Here is a 20,441-nt window from a genome sequence, read left to right on the forward strand (position 1 = left end):
AACACAAAATATGGTACCATTTTTAAAGCAAGCTTCATTCCCTTATTCTCTTGCCTCTTTGTAATTCCAAACTTTTGGATGCTAATTCTTCTTGTTGACTCAGATCCTGAATTCAGTTGACTGCCGTATCTTTTGATTTTATCTCGGTCATAATCAGCTGTTTTCCACATCACAAAATCCTAATGCAAAATGGGTCTCTGCCTTGTCAAAAAAGTTACTCAAAACATTTTATCCTTTTTCAGACATAAAAATATTGAAACATAATTAGAGGTAGTCTTATGACATAATCGATGAGCCCAAGATTTCTGTTGTTAAGTGAGACATTTGTGAAATACGTTTTGCCCCATTTTACAACCGTTCTTGCCATAGTGGTTAAATGAATAATTGCAGTTAAGTTAGCAACCCAATTCTTAAACGAATCTGGCTTCCCCATTGACTTTGCTTGTCAGAAAGTGATAAAGAGAATCACATGACCTTAGGACACTGCACCTAAAATAAATACGAACCAGTTGCCAAGCATCTGAAACTTGAGCACATATTCGTGGGGATGCTGCAAAGGTTGCAACTGAAAAATGGTCATAAGACACGTATTTTAGGGCCATTATTAATTTGGTCACTAAACAAACTTGTAAGTTGAAAACTACCTGTAATGAAATTAGAATATTTTTTTTGTATCTGATAGAACTTGTTAACAGCAGCAGTATGATTTCTGCTAAATATTGTGGAATTCAGTTCAGAAGACTAGAATATGAATTTGATATTTATTATTGTTATACAGGAAACTAGGTATCAGTTACTTCAGCTTAGACCTGCACAGAGAGCATCATGGATTAGCTATGCTATAGCTTATCATCTGCTGGAAGACTATGAAATGGCAGCAAAGATTTTGGAGGAATTTAGGAAGACCCAGCAGGTATTGCATAGATTTATTATGTAAGTCAATGAGTGGTTGATCAAAACTGTAAATTTGTTGTTTTACTTCGACCGAAATTTGTATATTTCCAAGTACTGTAGGCAACTGAAAATCAAACGAAAAGTTCTTTTTTATGAATGTTGGACGTAGCTTTGGGCTGTACTAACCCATCTGCATATCTGCAGAAAGTGAAGGATAGTGTCAGATGCTTTTATTTTACCAATTCCCATTCAGAAAGAAGCAGGACTATTGTGTGGATGGGGATCAGATCTGACACAACTCACATATACAGTAGTACCTCTAAATACGAGCTGCTCCACATGCGAGTATTCCACGTTACGAGCCACGATGGGAGCGAAATTTCTGTTCCAGACCCGAGCTCAAATTCGGGATATGAGCCGAGCTTCCATTAGGTGGCGCAAGAATCCTTGCTTCTGATTATCTCCCCTGGGGGGAAAACAAAGTCTAAAGCCATTTGTTCCAAATACGAGTTGATCGACATACGAGCTCCGTTCTGGAACGAATTAAACTCGTACCTAGAGGTACTGCTGTATGTTCAACATAATATAGATATCCCCTGTTGGATTGAAGTTCATTTGTGAGTTAATTTCTTATTTGCGTTGCTGAAATTAAAAATGTGAGCAGTACTAAAGAACTGAAGAAGCCTCTTGGATGACAAGTGAAACATGTTCATGGAAAAACAAAAGTCCAGTTGCCTTTTGAAAAAACCTTTGGAATATGAGTAGTATGATTGTTTCTTGCCTTTGTAGACCTCTCCTGATAAAGTAGACTATGAGTATAGTGAGTTGCTATTATATCAAAATCAAGTTCTCCGAGAAGCAGGACTTTATAAAGAAGCTTTGGATCATCTTGGAACCTATGAAAAACAAATCTGTGACAAGTTAGCCGTTGAAGAAACTAAAGGTAACTGGACTATTCAAATTCTCTTGCATCTAAATCTCTTTACAAATAAAAATGTTCTTGTGGAATGGTTTATTTAAATGTCAGAGGAATAAAATCACTGCCAATTCTCCATATAATCAGTGCTACTGATATGATTATATGTTGTTCCATCGGTAATAAAAATAATTGTTCTGACAGATTATTAGTACAGTGTTCCCTCGATTTTCGCGGGGGATGCGTTCCGAGACCGCCCGTAAAAGTCGAATTTCCGCGAAGCAGAGATGTGGAAGTAAATACACTATTTTTGGCTATGAACCACAAGCCATCCCTTAACACTTTAAACCCCTAAATTGCAATTTCCCATTCCTTAGCAACCATTTAGATTATTACTCACCATGTTTCTTTATTAAAGTTTATTAAAAAAAAAATTAATTAAAGGTGGACAAAAGTTTGGTGATGACATATGATGTCATCGGGCGTGAAAAACCGTGGTATAGGGGGGAAAACGCAAAGTATTTTTTAATTAATATTTTTGAAAAACCGTGGTATAGACTTTTCGCGAAGTTCGAACCCGCAAAAATCGAGGGGACACTGTAGTTTGATATCTAGAAAGAATGAGGCTGGCAAGCACCTTTCTCAACTTTAAGTATTACAATATAAAGTAGTTCAAATCTGAGTAATATTTTTCTAAGCAATATTTCATCTGTATGTATTCTGAAAATTGAACAGGACCTGACCCTTCAATTTGACTTACCAATCAATCAGATTTTTTTAGTTTCTTAACTGCCATACCGCCAGTACAATGATACCTCGTCTTACAAACCCCTCATCATACATACTTTATATACAAATTCATACAAATCCCAGCAGCGCAAAAACGGGCGCTTCCGCTGGCAAAAGGGGTGAGTTTTGAGCTTGCACGCATTAATCGCTTTTCCATTGATTCCTATGGGAAACATTGTTTGTCTTACAAACTTTTCACCTTACAAACCTCATCCCGGAACCAATTAAGTTCGTAAGACGAGGTACCACTGTATTTGTTTCCCTTGTATTCCTGGTACATATTAACAGGAACAGGCATGTCCGCTTACATGCTTTTGCATGGCTTTCACTATCTTTGCCCAAACTTGATTTTTTTTCCCTTAATAATTGCTGTAGCTGTGGAAGGATTGAATAAAACTCATTTGTTTAATATAAATTTCTATGGATCTAATGTTCTTCAAAATGAATGGTGTTTCCATTTTATCATGGGGTACGCTCAAAAGTTGCTACCAAGTTCTAATTTGTAAAGTAATAGAAATGAAAAATTATTATAATCAATAACTAAATTCAGTTTTGTCTTAGCTCGGCTTACACCCCAGTAAGTTACAGTGATACCTCGTCTTACAAACTCCTCATCATACAAACTTTTCGAGATACAAACCCGGGGTTTAAGATTTTTTTGCCTCTTCTTACAAACTATTTTCACTTTACAAACCCACCGCCACCGCTGAGATGCCCCGCCTCCAGACTTCCGTTGTCAGCGAAGCACCCGTTTTTGCACTGCTGGGATTCCCCTGAGGCTCCCCTCCATGGGAAACCCCACCTCTGGACTTCCGTGGTTTTGTGATGCTGCAGGGGAATCCCAGCAGCGCAAAAACAGGTGCTTTGCTGGCAACGGAAGTCCGGAGGTGGGATTTCCCATGGAGGGGAGCCTCAGGGGAATCCCAGCAGTGCAAAAACAGGCTGGCAAAAGGGGTGAATTTTGGGCTTGCACGCATTAATCACTTTTCCATTGATTCCTATGGAAAACATTGTTTCGTCTTACAAACTTTTCACCTTAAGAATCTCATCCCAGAACCAATTAAGTTTGTAAGACAAGGTATCACTGTATTTAATTTACATGACAAACTAAACTTAAGTGTGTTCTCCGATCAATAAATTTTGCTTTTAAAAAAAATTGTTGACTAGATCAAGGTTTACTAGACCAGTGATTTTCAACCTTTTTTGAGCCACGGCACATTTTTTTACATTTACGAAACCCTGGGGCACATTGAGCGGGGCGAGGAGGGCTAAAAAAAGTTTGGACAAAAAAATTCTCTCTCTTCCTCCCTTTCACTCTATTTCTCTCTCCCTCTTTCTCTCCCTTCCTTCCTCTTTCTTTCTCTCTCTCCATCCCTCTTTCTTTCTCTTCCTTCCTTCCTCTCTTTTTTGCTCTTTCTCTCTCCCTACCTACCTACCTCTATGTCTTGCTCTCTCTCTCCTTCCCTCCCTCTCTTTCTCTCTCTCTCTTTCTTTCTCTCTCTTTCTCTCTTGCTTTCTTTCTCTTGTTCTCTTTCTCTCTTTCTTTCTTTCTTTCTTTCTCTCTCTCTTGTTCTCTCTCTCTCTCACTCACTCTCTCGCTCTTTCTCTTTCTTTCTTTCTTTCTTTCTCTCTCTCGCTTTCTTTCTCTTTCTTTCTCTCTCTCTTGCTTTCTTTCTCTCTCTGAGCTTCGCGGCACACCTGACCATGTCTTGCGGCACACTAGTGTGCCGCGGCACACTGGTTGAAAAACACTGTACTAGACCATTGATACTATTTGTCCTTCTGATAGTTTTTCAAGAAGATACCAGGTAGAAGTGCCAAACTTTCCGCGAATGAAGTGTTACAGAGAATTTCATAACATTCTGTTTTGTCTCTGGACCTCATGTTTCTGGCTGTTTTGATTTAAGAAGGGTGGTCCAATTTTTCGGCAGCAAAGGATTAATATTGAAACAGCTTTCAGAACAAAGTTCAGAATGGCCTGTAGGGGACATGAAACATTCTGTAATTCTTTAGCACATTCTTTTACCAAAAGAGTTAAAATTTGGAGCAGATTTAGTCTATTGTATACAATTAAATTAGAACAAGAAACTGGTGAAAATTATCTTGTTCCTATTTTATATGGTAACATCCCCTGAGCAGAGGTCAAAACTAGATACCATAGTCACTGTAAAACTAGAAAACATCCCAGCTGCTATTGGGTACAGTAGTTTTTGGAAAGTTCAGTAAAACATTAACTATTAAACCAGTTTTAATTTTTTAAAAAGAAAAACACAGATGCTTATTTACTAGATTTTTTTTCATTCAAGAGCTCAAGATAACATACAATACATAATGTTTCCTTTTCCTATTTTATCAAATAACAACAATCCTGTGATATGAGTTATATGAAAAGAGAATGTTGTGAGCCGCCCCGAGTCTTCGGAGAGGGGCGGCATACAAATCTAAATAATAAATAAATAAATAAATAAATAAATAAATTACCAGTCTAATAGCAGAATGAGATTCATGGCTGAGAGTAGACTTGATCTTGGCTCATTTAAATCATTATACTGTACTGGCTTTCATATTGGTTTAAATGCTGTGAATTGTAAGAATTATAAGAAAAAATATTGTACATTAATTCATTAATGCATCATATATTAATTATATTAATATATAAAAGAGTGTTTCAGCAAGTGCATCAACCTATTTTTATTGTTGTGTCTTGGATTCTTACTAGAGTTTAAAGCAAGTAAGCTATGTATGTAAACTTAGTCTTTTTCTTTCATAAGGAGTTACTTGGCAGAAATAGAAACTAGAGCATTTGTTTCATTGGTAAATATACTCTATCATGGTTGATTGATAACTCTGCATTTTTAACAGGAGAACTTCTGTTACAACTCTGCAGGCTGGAAGAGGCAGCTGAGATTTATAGAGGATTGCAAGAAAGGAATCCTGAAAATTGGGCTTATTATAAAGGTTTAGAAAAAGCACTTAAACCAGGTATGATAAGCTTTAGTTTATATAGGTGTGAGTAGCTCCACATTTTTACATGTAAAAAATTAAGAATAAGGAAAAATAAAGAAAATATGTTACTATTTCTTCACAATTTGAAAAATTAGTTGGAAAAAATATTATACTTGGCTATAATGGATGAAGTCCATATGAATTGGAATACATATTTACCTATCTCCTAGGAGCATGGTGGTGTAGATTTTTATAGAGTGTTGTGATCTGGAAAAAGATATGGCTGCTTTTATGATGAAAAGTTTGTTATATTGATATATTCTTGTTGTTTTTTGTTGTTTATTCTATTATTTTACTTCTGTTTTGTTTACACACTTTTCATTTCTTCCTTTTTATTGTTGCAAATTATCGAGTAGTTCCATAGCAAGACAGATGGCAAATAAATTTTAACAAATAATTTTTAAAAAGAGGTGCAGTTTTATGTGCTCTTCTGCATTCCAAAAAGCAAAGTTGGACATAAAATTAATATCAGCTATTTATTTCAAGGATGGATCGGCTAGTCCTAATAAACATCAATGAAGACAAGCCTAAAACTGACACATATTCCTTTTTACTTGTCAAGGGTTGAGTTTGAATCAAAGGTGATTCTAGCTGGAAAATACTTCAGTGAAAATATCGCTATTATGGAAATTATTATTATTTATTATTTATTAGATTTGTATGCCGCCCCTCTCCGAAGATTCGGGGCGGCTCACAACAGTAATAAAAACAATATAGTAGTGGAAAAAAATCTAATATTAAAAAACATAAAACCCTATCATTATTTTTTAAAAAAAACCAAACAACACATTCATACCAAACATAAAACAAAGTATAAAAAAGCCTGGGGGAAAGGTGTCTCAACTCCCCCATACCTGGCGGTATAAGTGAGTCTTGAGTAGTTTAGGAAAGACAGGGAGGGTGGGGGCAGTTCTAATTTCCGGGGGGAGTTGGTTCCAGAGGGCCGGGGCCGCCACAGAGAAGGCTCTTCCCCTGGGACCCACCAAACAACATAGTTTAGTCAACGGGACCCGGAGAAGGCCAACTCTGTGGAACCTTATCGGTCGCTGGGATTCGTGCGGTAGCAGGCAGAAATGGCAGAAAACCTGAGATAATATGCTAAAGGTTGCTCCTTAGAGCCACTTCAGGGTGACATGAAAACAAGGCCCTATCCTCTAGTACAGTGATGGTGAACTTTTTTTCCCTCAGATGCCAAAAGTGTGTGTGTGCATGCATTATCGTACATGCGTGAGTGCCCACACCCATAATTCAATGCTTCGGGAGGGTGAAACCAGCTTCCACCACACACACACACCCAGAACCTTTGGAGGCTGGAAAAGCCCTGTTTTCCAACTTCTGGTGGCCCCAGTAGGCTCGTGTTCCGCCCTCCCCAGTCTCCAAAGGCCGGTGGAGGGTAAAAACATCCTCCCCCATTCCCCCGGAGGCTCTCTGGAAGCCAAAAATGCCCTCCCAGAGCCTCTACGTGAGCCAAAAATCAGCTGGCCGGCACACAAATGCATGTTGGAGATGAACTAGGGCAACGGTTCGGGTGCCAGCAGATATGGCTCTGCATGCCACCTGTGGCGCCCGTGCCATAGGTTCGCCATCACTGCTCTAGTAGTATTGTATATGGAGGTGTTTCTATAAAGCAGTTTATAATTATTCATATGGAAGAGGCAGGGTAATATGTGGAAAAGGCAGAGGTGTTTAAGCCTCATGCCATCTTATTTGCTAATTAAAGGAGATGGGGAACCATAGCCAAAGTTGGTTGCCATCCTGGTGGATATACCCAGAATTATTGGAGACTGGTATTAAGTTTCAGCTGAATATGTTAGTTCTATAGATGTTTATCCAGGATTTAGAGTTTACTGACATAACCATATCTCAGGGATAATTCTGCTAGATTGGTGTTTATTTTACATACAAAAGATTTGCCCCCATTTCTTTTTGTATCCTCAAAATTAAATTAGAGGGATTTTCTGTGCCTTTCTAAAGCAAAATACCTTGAGATACAAATGATCTGTTTTCAAACAGTTCTCTCTAGTCCATAAATCCTGGTTCTTATCTCAACCAGCTTCATTCCTTGCAAGTAGTAAGGTACCAAGAATTCCTGACAGTCCAGTTTTGATGCTGGACTGAAACATTTGATGTAAAGATATCCTTTTAAAAGTTTGAAAATAACATGTTACACCGTTCATTTATAGAAACTATCAGCTATCACAGTGATGCCAGGAAATAGATTTGGCTTTGGCAGACAGCTGGTCAAGATTAAAATATTTAGGAATATTTCCCCTTCCAGTAGCTATGCTCATGATGATGAACCTATGGCATGCATGCCAGAGGTGGCACATGGAGCCATATTTGAGGGCACGTGAGGCATTGCCCTATGTCAGTTCCTTTCTGGAGGGAGGGGGAGCCCATTTTCTCCCTCCCCAGGCTTCAGGAAAGCCTCCAGAATCTAGGGAGGGTGAAAAACGGGCCTACTGGAAATTCAGAAACTAACTTTCGGTAAATGCATTGGGCTGTTTTATTTATTTATTTTATTTTATTTATTACTTAGATTTGTATGCCGCTCCTCTCCGAAGACTCGGGGCGGCTCACAACACGTGGAAACAAATCATAAATAATTTGACAAATTTAAAATATTTAAAGATTTAAAACAGACCCCATATACTAACAGACATACACACAAGCATACCATATATAAATTAAACATGCCCATGGGGAGATGTTTCAGTTCCCCCATGCCTGACGGCAAAGGTGGGTTTTAAGGAGTTTACGGAAGGCAGGAAGAGTAGGGGCAGTTCTAATCTCCGGGGGGGAGTTGGTTCCAGAGGGCCGGTGCCGCCACAGAGAAGGCTCTTCCCCTGGGGCCCGCCAACCGACATTGTTTAGTTGACGGGACCCGGAGAAGGCCCACTCTGTGGGACCTAATCGGTCGCTGGGATTCGTGCGGCAGGAGGCGGTCTCGGAGATATTTTGCCCTCCCTAGGCTCCGGAAGCTTTCCTAAAACCTGGGGAGGGCGAAAAAACGGCCCAATGGGCTCACCGGAACTCTGGAGGCATCAGTGAGGCGTGTGCAGGGAGGCATCAAAGGGGTTGTGTGCGCATGCATGGGGAAGGCATTACATTACGACATACATGTGAGCCCATTTGACACTCGAGCAAAAAAAGGTTCCCCATCACTGAACTATGCCATCTCTAAATCCCTGGGCAGTTGTTAGCTCCCTGAATGAAACCGTTCTTCCTTGATGTATGCTCTTCCTTCATTTTATGTATATTACTGTATACTATATTGCATTTAATTTTGAAGAAAATTAAAGTAATTACAATGCTTATAACAGTAAAACCTGAAACTATAATTAATACTAATAGAATATCCACTTTTTTGTTTCTTTTATCTACATTTATTAGTCCAAGGTACATAATGGAATAAAATAGAAGAACTGAATTGAATTGAATTTTTTTATTGGCCTAGTGTGATTGGATACACAAGGAATTTGTCTTGGTGCATATAGAATAGAATAGAATAAAATTCTTTATTGGCTAGGTGTGATGAACACACAAGGAATTTGTCTTTGCATATGCACCCTTTTCTTTATGTGTACATAAAAAAAAATATACGTTCATCAAGAATCATAAGGTACAACACTTAATGATAGTCCAGATACCAATAAATAATCAAATCATATTAGGAACCAATCAATATAAATTGTAAGGATATAAGCAACAAAGTTGCAGTCGTACAGTCATTTATGGGAGGAGATAGGTGATGGGAACAATGAGAAGATTAATAGTATCACAGACTAGGATGAGGAAAAAGAAGAGGAGAAGGACAGTTGCTGCGTAAGGAAGGAGGTGAGGGGAATCAAAAAAATCCAAAATTTTAAGGCTTAAAAAAAAAAGAGGAACTCTGAGGCGGTGAGGAGGAGCACGCGCCTCCCATACACCTGGCATGAGGCTGCCTCCCATACACTGCGCCAGAGAGAGAAACCCAGGCTGGCAAGAGGGGGGAACCTCCCGCTCCTTTGACCGAAAGGCAGCTACTGCTGCTGCTACCTGCTTCCTCTTCCTTCCCATGCTGAAGGGCTGAAGGGCTCCCCTCTCCTCTCACTTGCTCATTTTGTAGCTGGTAACTTCTCAGTTTGGCTGAAGTCGAGTTGATCCGGCGCCCCCTTTTGCCTTTCCATGCCCAGATGCTCCGGAAGGCAACCTCGCCCCGGGTGTATGGGAGGCAGCACAAGGGAGTCACCACAGCAAAGTGGTTTACAGGTATTCCCTCTCCAAGCACCCAGAGAAAGGAAAATGCTTCGTTCGCTCTGGACTGACAAAGCCTCCTTAAGCGCCACTGAAAGGCTCCTCTGGCAGCCCAGAAAAGCTCGAGATGGCCGGGATTAAAGGGGGAATAGCAGGAAACTGGCCGGGCCTTCGTGCCGCTCTCAAATTTCCTGGGAAATTTTTCCGGGCTTGGGTTCTTAAGTAGAAAACGGTTCTTAAGAAGTGGCCAAAAAATCTTGAACATCCAGTTCTTATCTAGAAAAGTTCTTAAGTAGAGGCATTCTTAGGTAGAAGTACCACTGTAGTTTGACAATGTTGACGGAATTATTTGTTTAGCAGAATGATGGCATTCAAGAAAAAACTGTTCTTGTATCTGGTTTTTCTGGTGTTATAGCAACATTTTGAGGGTAGGAGTTGAAGCACTTTGTGTCCAGGATGTGAGTTGTCTGTCAATGTTTTCACAGCCCTTTTTTGACTCATGCAGTATACATGTCCTCAGTGGAAGTCAGGTTATTAGCAATTGTTTTTTCGGCAGTTCTGATTATCCTTTGAAGTCTCTGTCTTGTTGGGTTACACAGCCAAAGCAGACAGACTCAGTAATTCCTCTGTAGAACTGTTTCAGCAGCTCCTTGGGCAGTTTGAGCTTAATAGAATATTAAGAATCTAATCATATATTGTAAAAATATTGTATCGAAATATTGTACTAAAAATGAGAAGATGGAATAATATATGATTTATATGTCTAGACTTAATATGTATGCATGTGAGAAGCACTTGCAAAGCTATCCAAAGGATACTTCTGGATTTAAAAGATTTGCTAGTGACACGTTTTCCAGGGATACCTGTTTGCTAAAAGCATGGATGTCAAACCTATCGCGTCACTCAATGTATTGCAACATTTTATGCCTTTGCGGAGCTAGGGTGGATGTGGCCTATGCATGATGTATCCAGCCCATGGGCCTCCAGACCTGGCCAAAAGTAATGCAATCTTCAAGGAGGCTCCTTTCATGGCTCTCAGATTTAATAAAATATGGAGGTAGCTCTGTATTAACATTTTACAGAGATACTTTTCGTTTCTACAACTATCAGATCAATTTGGTTGAATTTTATCATATCTTTTGGTTGTTAGATATACATCTGTGTGTGCGTGATTTTTAAAAAGAAAGCTAGCTAGCTTAACTTGTACAACAGAGATGGGGATATAGGAAAACTAGGGTGACAATCCAATGAAAGGTAAGCAAGTGGCATATCTGTGATCCATAAGAATGATGTTTTACTTAATATGATATTGCTGAGATGATTTAAATTCATAGGATCCAGCTTTTAAAATTTTACTTATAATTGGGCCCGAGGGACCGCTATTTAAGAAACATGATGATCATTATGCCAAAGTCCTGATCATACTAAAGGGTACTCTAGAATTGTCATTTTGATATTTATCCAAATTAATTCTGTTTTGATTCTATAGTTTCTGTTATATTTTAAAATCTATGGCAATTAATGTAAGATTTGATTGGCAGCTTAGGTTGGATATGAGTATAACAACATGATTTTGTTACCCTAGCTAATATGTTAGAGAGATTCAAAATCTATGAAGAAGCCTGGATTAAATACCCAAGAGGACTAGTTCCAAGACGACTGCCATTAAACTTTTTATCAGGTAAGTTTTGTTTGGATACTTCAACCTATCTGTAAAAAAGACAGAGAGGATTATTTTGGTGGTATGTCTTTTATTGTCATCTTCATTTCTAAAGTGTCACAAATGTTCTATTTAGCTGAGCATAGATATTATAAAATTCTATGCTAGCCAGGTATAGAATGGCATAAAATTCTAATTCTTAGAGCGTATCATTAGAAAAGAGTTAGCATTTATTTGGTTTGAAATAACATGCTTGCCGTAGAATTCATACATATTTTTCATTAGGTGACAAATTCAAGGAGTGTTTGGACAAATTTCTGAGGATGAATTTCAGCAAAGGCTGTCCACCAGTTTTCAATACATTGCGGTCGCTATACAAGGATAAAGAAAAGGTTTGTGATGTATTTTAGTCATTTGGACTGTTTTCTAATACAATTTTCAACTCAATGATACAGTTAGTCCTCGATTTATGAATGTAATGGAGCCTGCCAATTCCATTTCTAACCCAAAGATTCTTGGGAGTGAATCTGGTACCTTGAATAGAATCACTCCTTTCGCCCATGCATTTGTTAATCAAATGCAAGGCTTGTTAAGTGCGTATCAGATATTTCAGGGCAAGGAAGGCTTAGGGGGGGGGGGGACTACTGATGGAACAGGCACCTGACTAAGACCACCCAAGGCTTCCCCACCCCACTGAAATACCTCACTCACCCCCAATTGCTTTACACACACACACACCACTAATCTGCCAAGTCAGGTCATTTACCTTGTGAAGATCTAGCAAGCAATCTCCACTCCAGCCTTGTGAACCTCTCTGCAGTTCTGTTCAGGCCTCCTCAGGCATCACCTGGCAGGTTGCTGGCTGAAATGAAGCATCTGAGGGCTGAATCTGGCCTGCTGATGCTCTGTTCAGCCCTGCCCTGGCCCATTGCAGGCCAAAATTGAGCCGTGGGGGACTCAGATCTGGCCCTCGGAGGCCACATTTTATTTATTTATTTATTTTTGTTTGTTTGTTTGTTTATTTATTTATTTATTTATTTATTGGATTTGTATGCCGCCCCTCTCCACAGACTCGGGGCGGCTAACAACAATGGTAAAAGACAATACGTAACAATCCAATTTAATAAAACAACTAAAAACCCTAATTATAAAAAACCAAACATACACACAAACATACCATGCATAACTTGTAATGGCCTAGGGGGAAGGAATATCTTAACTCCCCCATGCCTGGCGACAAAGGTGGGTCTTGAGTAGTTTGCAAAAGACAAGGAGGGTGGGGGCCGTTCTAATCTCTGGGGGGAGTTGATTCCAGAGAGCCGGGGCCGCCACAGAGAAGGCTCTTTCCCTGGGCCTCGCCAAACGACATTGTTTGGTGGACGGGACCCGGAGAAGGCCAACTCTGTGGGACCTTATCGGCCGCTGGGATTCGTGCGGTAGAAGGTGGTTCCAGATGTATTCTGACCCAATGCCATGTAGGGCTTTAAAAGTCATTACCAACACTTTGAATTGTGACCGGAAACTGATCGGCAGCCAGTGTAGGCCGCGGAGTGTTGCAGAAACGTGGGCGAATCTAGGGAGCCCCACGATGGCTCCCGCATTCTGCACGATCTGAAGTTTCCGAACACTTTTCAAAGGTAGCCCCATGTAGAGAGCGTTTTAGCCTGCAAAAAGGCAGAAAAAAGAGGGGGAAATAGTCAGGCAAAGGACATTGGAAGAAATAACTTATCTGAATAGGACTGCAACTAATAGTTATATTCACACTATTTCTGTATCTGTCAGGCACATATTCACTTAGCAGCCATTTGCTTAATGACTGAAATCTTGGAACCCTTTGTAGTCACTAAACAAGAATTACCTGCAATGTTTGACAGCCCTGAGGTAAATAGATAAATGAATGGATAGACGGGGATATAAACAGATTGTAGAATATGGTTTTTGAGGTCTGTTATGGCTGCAGTTTTGCTGCTGTGGACCCAGACAAAGGAGTGAAGGAAAAGGAGGAAAAAACCCAGCTCAGTTGTGGTCTTGAAAGTCAGCTGCCTGTTGAATTGACCTGGCTACTAGCCAGGATTTTGTGGGTGGCTTCTGAATGAGAAACACCCATAGGTAGACTGAGGTACAGTATATAGGTATTGGGAATTAGAGCCTGGGAAAACACTTACCTTCTCAATTGCTGGTGAACGTGCTGCAGAATAACCCAAAACTAAAGTGAGAGAAGGAGAGGAATGAAGAGTAAAAGTTGGTTGCTGGAGTGGAAGTTCATACTGGAGTGAGGTGAACAGGACAAAAGTCCTGTTGGATGTAAGAAGACCGAGAGGGACAAACTCCACTCAAGATTTCAAATCATTAAGGGCTGAAGAGGACAGAAAGGGAAATTGGCTGCCATAACAGTAACCCGGTATTGGGAAAACACGGCAGAAGATTCAGAAAAGCATTATTCCTGCAAAGCAGATGTTGATTTGGTTGAGCTGGAAAGAGAATCAAGCAATGATGAGCACATTCCAGCAATCCCAGCTCTTGTTTAGAAACATAGAAGATTGACGGCAGAAAAAGACCTCAAGGTCCATCTAGTCTGCCCTTATATTATTTCCCGTATTTTATCTTACAATGGATCTATGTTTATCCCAGGCATGTTTAAATTCAGTTACTGTGGATTTACCAACCACGTCTGCTGGAAGTTTGTTCCAAGGATCTACTACTCTTTCAGTGAAATAATATTTTCTCACGTTGCTTTTGATCTTTCCCCCAACTAACTTCAGATTGTGTCCCCTTGTTCTTGTGTTCACTGTCCTATTAAAAACACTTCCCTCCTGAACCTTATTTAACCCTTTAACATATTTAAATGTTTCGATCATGTCCCCCCCTTTTCCTTCTGTCCTCCAGACTATACAGATGGAGTTCATTAAGTCTTTCCTGATACGTTTTATGCTTAAGACCTTCCACCATTCTTGTAGCCCGTCTTTGGACCCGTTCAATTTTGTCAATATCTTTTTGTAGGTGAGGTCTCCAGAACTGAACACAGTATTCCAAATGTGGTTTCACCAGCGCTCTATATAAGGGGATCACAATCTCCCTCTTCCTGTTTGTTATACCTCTAGCTATGCAGCCAAGCATCCTACTTGCTTTTCCTACTGCCCGACCACACTGCTCACCCATTTTGAGACTGTCAGAAATCACTACCCCTAAATCCTTCTCTTCTGAAGTTTTCCATTCTGTCTCTTATCAGGCCTAGCAAAGGAGAAAGGAACATAAAGAAAAGAAAGCAGGAGAAGTAGAGAGGGCAAAGTTTCTGGTAGGGAGCATAGGAAGTAACATTATTTATTCTGTTGTAAATATATTCTGTATATGGTTTAAGAAGAGTAAAAAGTTCCCAGTCGTATGTTAGTATCCATTGCCACTTTTATCTAACACACCTGTAGTCCAAAAATGAATCCCATCACATTGTGATCCAGATACATTAACAATCATAACTGTTTTTAGATTTCTAATGAATAAAGAATGCATTTGTTCCACAATAAATTGAACTAAAATGTATATATTTAATTTTTTACACATAGGTGGCAATCATAGAGGAACTGGTGGTAGGTTATGAAACGTCTCTGAAAAGTTGCAGGCTGTTTAACCCAAATGGTAAGTACTGTGGAACTTTCATATTCTTATTGATAATAATTATGTCATGAAGAAATTACTCATGCTAATTTGGATCATCAAGCAGTTTTTGCGGTTATAACATGTAATTTTGATCTTCCCATTTCCATTGCTTATTCCCATAAAATGCAGATATATTCAGGGCCAGGGTTAACGTAAATGTAGAATATGTTCTATCTGGTACCTTTGTATAAGATAGTTGGAGCAAGTTTGGATTATCAATATTATTTTAGCATAGATGAACTAATCATTCAGATGGTAGGATCTGGTTTCCGTTTTCATTTTAATGTAATAGCTGTGGCCTTGAAGTGTTTTCCCAAATTATATCAAAATAAGTTTTGATATATACTTTTCATGAAATGTAAAATCAACAGGAACATACAACACATTTTCCATGAAATGTTCTTAAAAGAGAAAATGAAATATGTCTTGTTTAATTAACTCTATGTAATCACCTCATACTTTTATTAATTATCACAAGCAATATTAGATAAAGAGCTAAGTTTTTAAAAAGCATAACATTTTGTCCAAATAGATGATGGTAAAGAAGAACCTCCAACTACTTTACTCTGGGTCCAGTACTACTTGGCACAGCATTATGACAAAATTGGGCAGCCATCCATCGCTCTAGACTATATAAATGCTGCAATAGAAAGCACACCTACCTTGATAGAACTGTTCCTTGTGAAAGCTAAAATCTATAAGGTGAATGTTTGTTATTATACCATTGTGTTGGAAATCAGCTATCTTTGTGGATCTATTGGCTATATATATTTTTATTTTGTTTTAAACTTTACATTTTAGAGAACTTAAACAAAATTTCTGAAGTATTACAAAATTATAAAGAAAATGTTTCTAAAATTATTCAGGTTAGATGTTATGTATATTTGCTAGGGAGTAAATCACATTGAGCTATAGGACTTGCTTCTGAGCAAATAATTTATAAATTATCATATATAAAGTACAGTGATACCTCATCTTACAAACTTAATTGGTTCCGGGACGAGGTTTGTAAGGTGAAAAGTTTGTAAGATGAAAAAATGTTTCCCATAGGAACCAATGGAAAAGCGATTAATGCGTGCAAGCCCAAAACTCACCCCTTTTGCCAGCCAAAGCACCCGTTTTTGCGCTGCTGGGATTCCCCTGAGACTCCCTCCATGGTAAACCCCACCTCCAGACTTCCATGTTTTTGTGATGCAGCAGGGGAATCCGCTGCATCACGCAAAAACGGGCGCTTTGCTGGCAACGGAAGTCCGGAAGCGGGGCATCCCAGTGGCAGCGGCTTGGGTTTGTAAGGTAAAAATAGTTTGGAAGAGGGAAAAAAATCTTAAATCCCGGGTTTGTATCTCGAAAAGTTTGTATGACGAGGGGTTTGTAAGACGAGGTATCACTGTATTTATAATTTATGATACTTTATAAATAAACTTATAAAATAATTAAGAATAATTAATAAAAAATTATTTAAGTAAATAATTTATAATTTATTGTCACTGTCTTTTTTTATCCTCACACTTTTATAACATATCAAAAAAAACAATGTGAAAAAACTGAAATTAATGTAATATATTTAACTTGCTTCTCTCCTGTCATTTAAGCATGCTGGAAACATAAAAGAAGCTGCAAGGTGGATGGATGAGGCTCAGGCACTGGACACAGCAGATAGATTTATCAACTCCAAATGTGCAAAATACATGTTAAAAGCCAGTTTGATAAAAGAAGCTGAAGAAATGTGTTCTAAATTTACAAGGGTTTGTTCAGCTCATAATTTTTTACTTTTATAAGTAGCAATTAGCGTGTCAACCACTACATTAGGCAGTAGTGGGCATCAGTGTTCTCTCTAAAATTTTTTTGGGATGGGCGGAAAAGTATAGTGTCTGAGCGGCAGTCCCTTCGGGACTGGGCGGCACAGAAATAATAATAAAATTTCCCTCTCGGCTTCTGGGCAGGTTTGGAAAACTCTGAGTTGATGATGATTTTTAAGTGAGCGATTGCTCACTGCTCAGCTTAGAGGGAACTATGGTGGGCATTACTGGGCATTTTAAAGTGCTTTTTTGGATGCTAAAATCTGATATAAACCTGAAATGGGCTGTTTTCACCTATCAATTATTTTATTTTTATATTAGAGCTATTTACAGGCTGTCCAGCAAATCTGGAAATCAGGGAATTATCAGGGAAATTGACAGTTCGGGAATTATCAGGGAATTCGTGAAAAAAAACCAGAATAAATCAGGGGGGGAAACCAAACTGTATTAAAATGTTTAAAATTCAGGGGAAAATCATGTTTAAAAAAACACAGATCGCGCTGCCTGGCAGAGTCAAGCAAAAATGAGCATAACTGTGGCAACAACTTGCTTCCTCGGGTACCGATATTTCTCCATGGCTTAGCCGTTTGGTATGACATTATCTATGACCACACCTTACTTAGATCACAGGTTACAGGGAAATGTCAGGGAAATATCAGGGAATTTCAAAATGCTTTCCCCGTGGACACCTTGTATTTAGTTTCTATAGCAGTGGAAGTACAGTGATCCCTCGAGTTTCGCGATCTCGATCTTCGCGAAACGCTATATCGCGATTTTAAAAAAATTAATTAAAAAAAACCCCACTTCCGCGTTTGGCTTCGGGAGTCAGCTGGGAAGCGGCGCGGCTGTTTTAAAAGGTCGCAGCCGGCCTGGGGGGCTTCCCAGCACCCCCCTAACCCCCAACCTGGGTTCGGGGGGGTGCTGGGAAGCCCCCCAGGCTGGCTGCGACCCTTTAAAACAGCCGCGCCGCTTCCCAGCTGAGTCCTGAAGCCAAACCCCAAAGGCGAACTTCCGCGTTTGGCTTCAGGACTCAGCTGGGAAGCGGCGCGGCTGTTTTAAAAGGTTGCAGCTGGCCTGGGGGGCTTCCCAGCACCCCCCCCTAACCCCCAACCTGGGTCTTCCCGGCCACCCACACAAAGGGGAAACCCCGGCTCCTCGCTGATGCCCGCCGCTCGCCCGCCCGCCAGCAAGAGGGGGAAGACCCAGGGAAGGTTCCTTCGGCCGCCCAGCAGCTGATCTGCTCGGTAGCGCAGCAGCAGCGAGGAGCCGAATCGGGTTTCCCCTTTGTGTGGGCGGCGGGGAACGCAAACTCCACCATCTACGCATGCGCGGCCATAGGAAAAAAGGGCGCGCATGCGCAGATGGTGTTTTTACTTCCGCAACCCTACATCGTGAAAAATCGATTATCGCGAGGGGTCTTGGAACGGAACCCTCGCGATAATAGAGGGATCACTGTACTTGGGCAAAATATAAATCCATTAAACCCTTCTGCTCTTATTGCCCAGCAATATGTTTTTTTTTCTCTTTTCACTTAAGAAGGTGCTGCAGTCATTTCCAAGTTTTGGTTGCTCGTGACATTATTTGGCTTTTAATTTTCTATTCCAGTATGGAATTAATTTTTTAAAAGCTGTTAACATTGCATTTTCACAAAGCAACATTCTTGGTTAGTTGCAGCCATTTCTTGCCTGATCAATGTATGCCTGATGTTTTTATGAGTCAATACTTCTGCTCCCGGCTGCTAATGGAAATGGAATATATAGAATTCTGAATATTTTGCATTTGGTTCTATGAGTGTATATGGCTCCATTTCATAGCAGCATATTTTTTGTGCTAAGAGCTGCTCATTATAAAAAGTAAATAAAGTTCAGAATAAAAAATAATGATCTCCAGAGTTTCCTTTTTTAATATAAGCAAATTATAGTAGCAAACATTCATGCCTGACATTCCTGGGGTTTTTTTCTTTCTAGGAAGGAACATCAGCTGTGGAAAACCTGAATGAAATGCAGTGTATGTGGTTCCAGACAGAATATGCCCAAGCTTATAAAACAATGAATAAATTTGGAGAAGCACTTAAAAAATGTCATGAAATTGAAAGAGTATGTATTTAATGACTTCACATTAATACGTCTTGTCTTATTTTTCAGGGATAAGGTTTGAGACAGTATTTTTAGTTAGAGGGGCTTATTTGTGTTGCACGGTATATTTTTATTTCTATTCATATTATTTAATAATGGGAAGTATTTTTATTTATTTGTAAGAGCACATAATTTTTCCCCCTAAATTTTATCAACTCCTGTAGGAGTAAGGAGAGAAAAATTCTGTAGGCAGTGTCTTTTTTCTCACCCAACCACCCCCACCTGCAGTGTAAGATTGGAGAGAAAGAGATTTCAAGTTACTGTGAATCATTTGGCAGCATGCTGCGCCTTCCACCCCTAGACTGCTAACACAAATAACATGGATTTTGAAAAATCCCTCCCTAGTTTTTCTACTCTGCAGGGTGTGGGAAGATTCATAGAAAAGAGAAATTGTCAACCAAAGCTGCTGACAGTTTTTCTTCCACAACACCCCTGTAAAGCAGAGAGATTGGAGAGAAAGATTTCAAGAGAGTAAGCTGTTCGCTCTTTTATGGATTGAGTGCAGTAGGAGAGGGAAAGGGGCAGACAAAGGACATACAAATTTGATTTGATTTGATTTATTAGATTTGTATGCCGCCCCTCTCCGCAGACTCGGGGCGGCTCACAACAACAACAAAAACAATATATATTAACAAATCTAATAATTAAAAAATCTAAGATAGCAATTACACATTTAAAATATAAAAGCAAGAAACCCCAATATAACAAACATACATACAGTCATATCATGTACTAGAACTACATAGGCAGGGGGAGAAGTCTTAGTTCCCCCACGCTTGACAACAGAGGTGGGTTTTAAGGAGTTTACGAAAGGCAAGGAGGGTGGGGGCAATTCTAATCTGTGGGGGGAGTTGGTTCCAGAGGGCCGGGGCCGCCACAGAGAAGGCTCTCTGCCGCCCCTCTAGAGACGTCTAGAGAAGCGATGGAGGAAGAGTAGGTCTGAATCCGATCGAACACTTGTAAGAGCTTTTATTAAGACTTACAAAGTGGCGCTCAAGGCGGCAAGATGCGCGTACCATGCCGCCTTGATTGCATCAGCGGAATCCCGCCCGGCCGCTCTGTTTAGGGTGACCCGCTCCCTTCTTAACCAGGGGGGAGTTGGGGAGCCCTTGCAGAGTAGTGCCGAGGAGTTTAACACGTTTTTCGCTGATAAAGTCGCTCAGATCCGGGCCGACCTCGACTCCAATTGTAAAACAGAGTCGACTGACAACGAGTCAGTCGAGGTGACTGGGGCACGTACTTGTCCACCTGTCTGGGAAGAGTTTGATCTGGTGACACCTGATGAAGTGGACAAGGCCATTGGAGCTGTGAGTTCCGCCACCTGTTTACTGGATCCGTGTCCCTCCTGGTTG

The 20,441-nt window shown here is 40.0% G+C and overlaps 1 protein-coding gene across 1 annotated transcript in view; it reads left to right on the forward strand.

Annotated features, from left to right (window-relative positions):
- The window catches only part of NAA15 (N-alpha-acetyltransferase 15, NatA auxiliary subunit), a 52,714-nt gene that overhangs the window by 17,665 nt on the left and 14,608 nt on the right, over positions 1-20,441 (forward strand). The window contains exons 5-13 of the mRNA XM_070757731.1: positions 779-913; positions 1,684-1,837; positions 5,462-5,581; positions 11,427-11,522; positions 11,787-11,893; positions 15,062-15,134; positions 15,688-15,857; positions 16,748-16,900; positions 18,922-19,050. Coding sequence (XP_070613832.1) covers positions 779-913; positions 1,684-1,837; positions 5,462-5,581; positions 11,427-11,522; positions 11,787-11,893; positions 15,062-15,134; positions 15,688-15,857; positions 16,748-16,900; positions 18,922-19,050 — 1,137 coding nt within the window. The remainder of the gene's footprint in view (positions 1-778; positions 914-1,683; positions 1,838-5,461; positions 5,582-11,426; positions 11,523-11,786; positions 11,894-15,061; positions 15,135-15,687; positions 15,858-16,747; positions 16,901-18,921; positions 19,051-20,441) is intronic.

This window comes from Erythrolamprus reginae, chromosome 7 (genome assembly GCF_031021105.1).
Source record: "Erythrolamprus reginae isolate rEryReg1 chromosome 7, rEryReg1.hap1, whole genome shotgun sequence".
NCBI classification, from domain to species: Eukaryota; Metazoa; Chordata; class Lepidosauria; order Squamata; family Dipsadidae; genus Erythrolamprus; species Erythrolamprus reginae.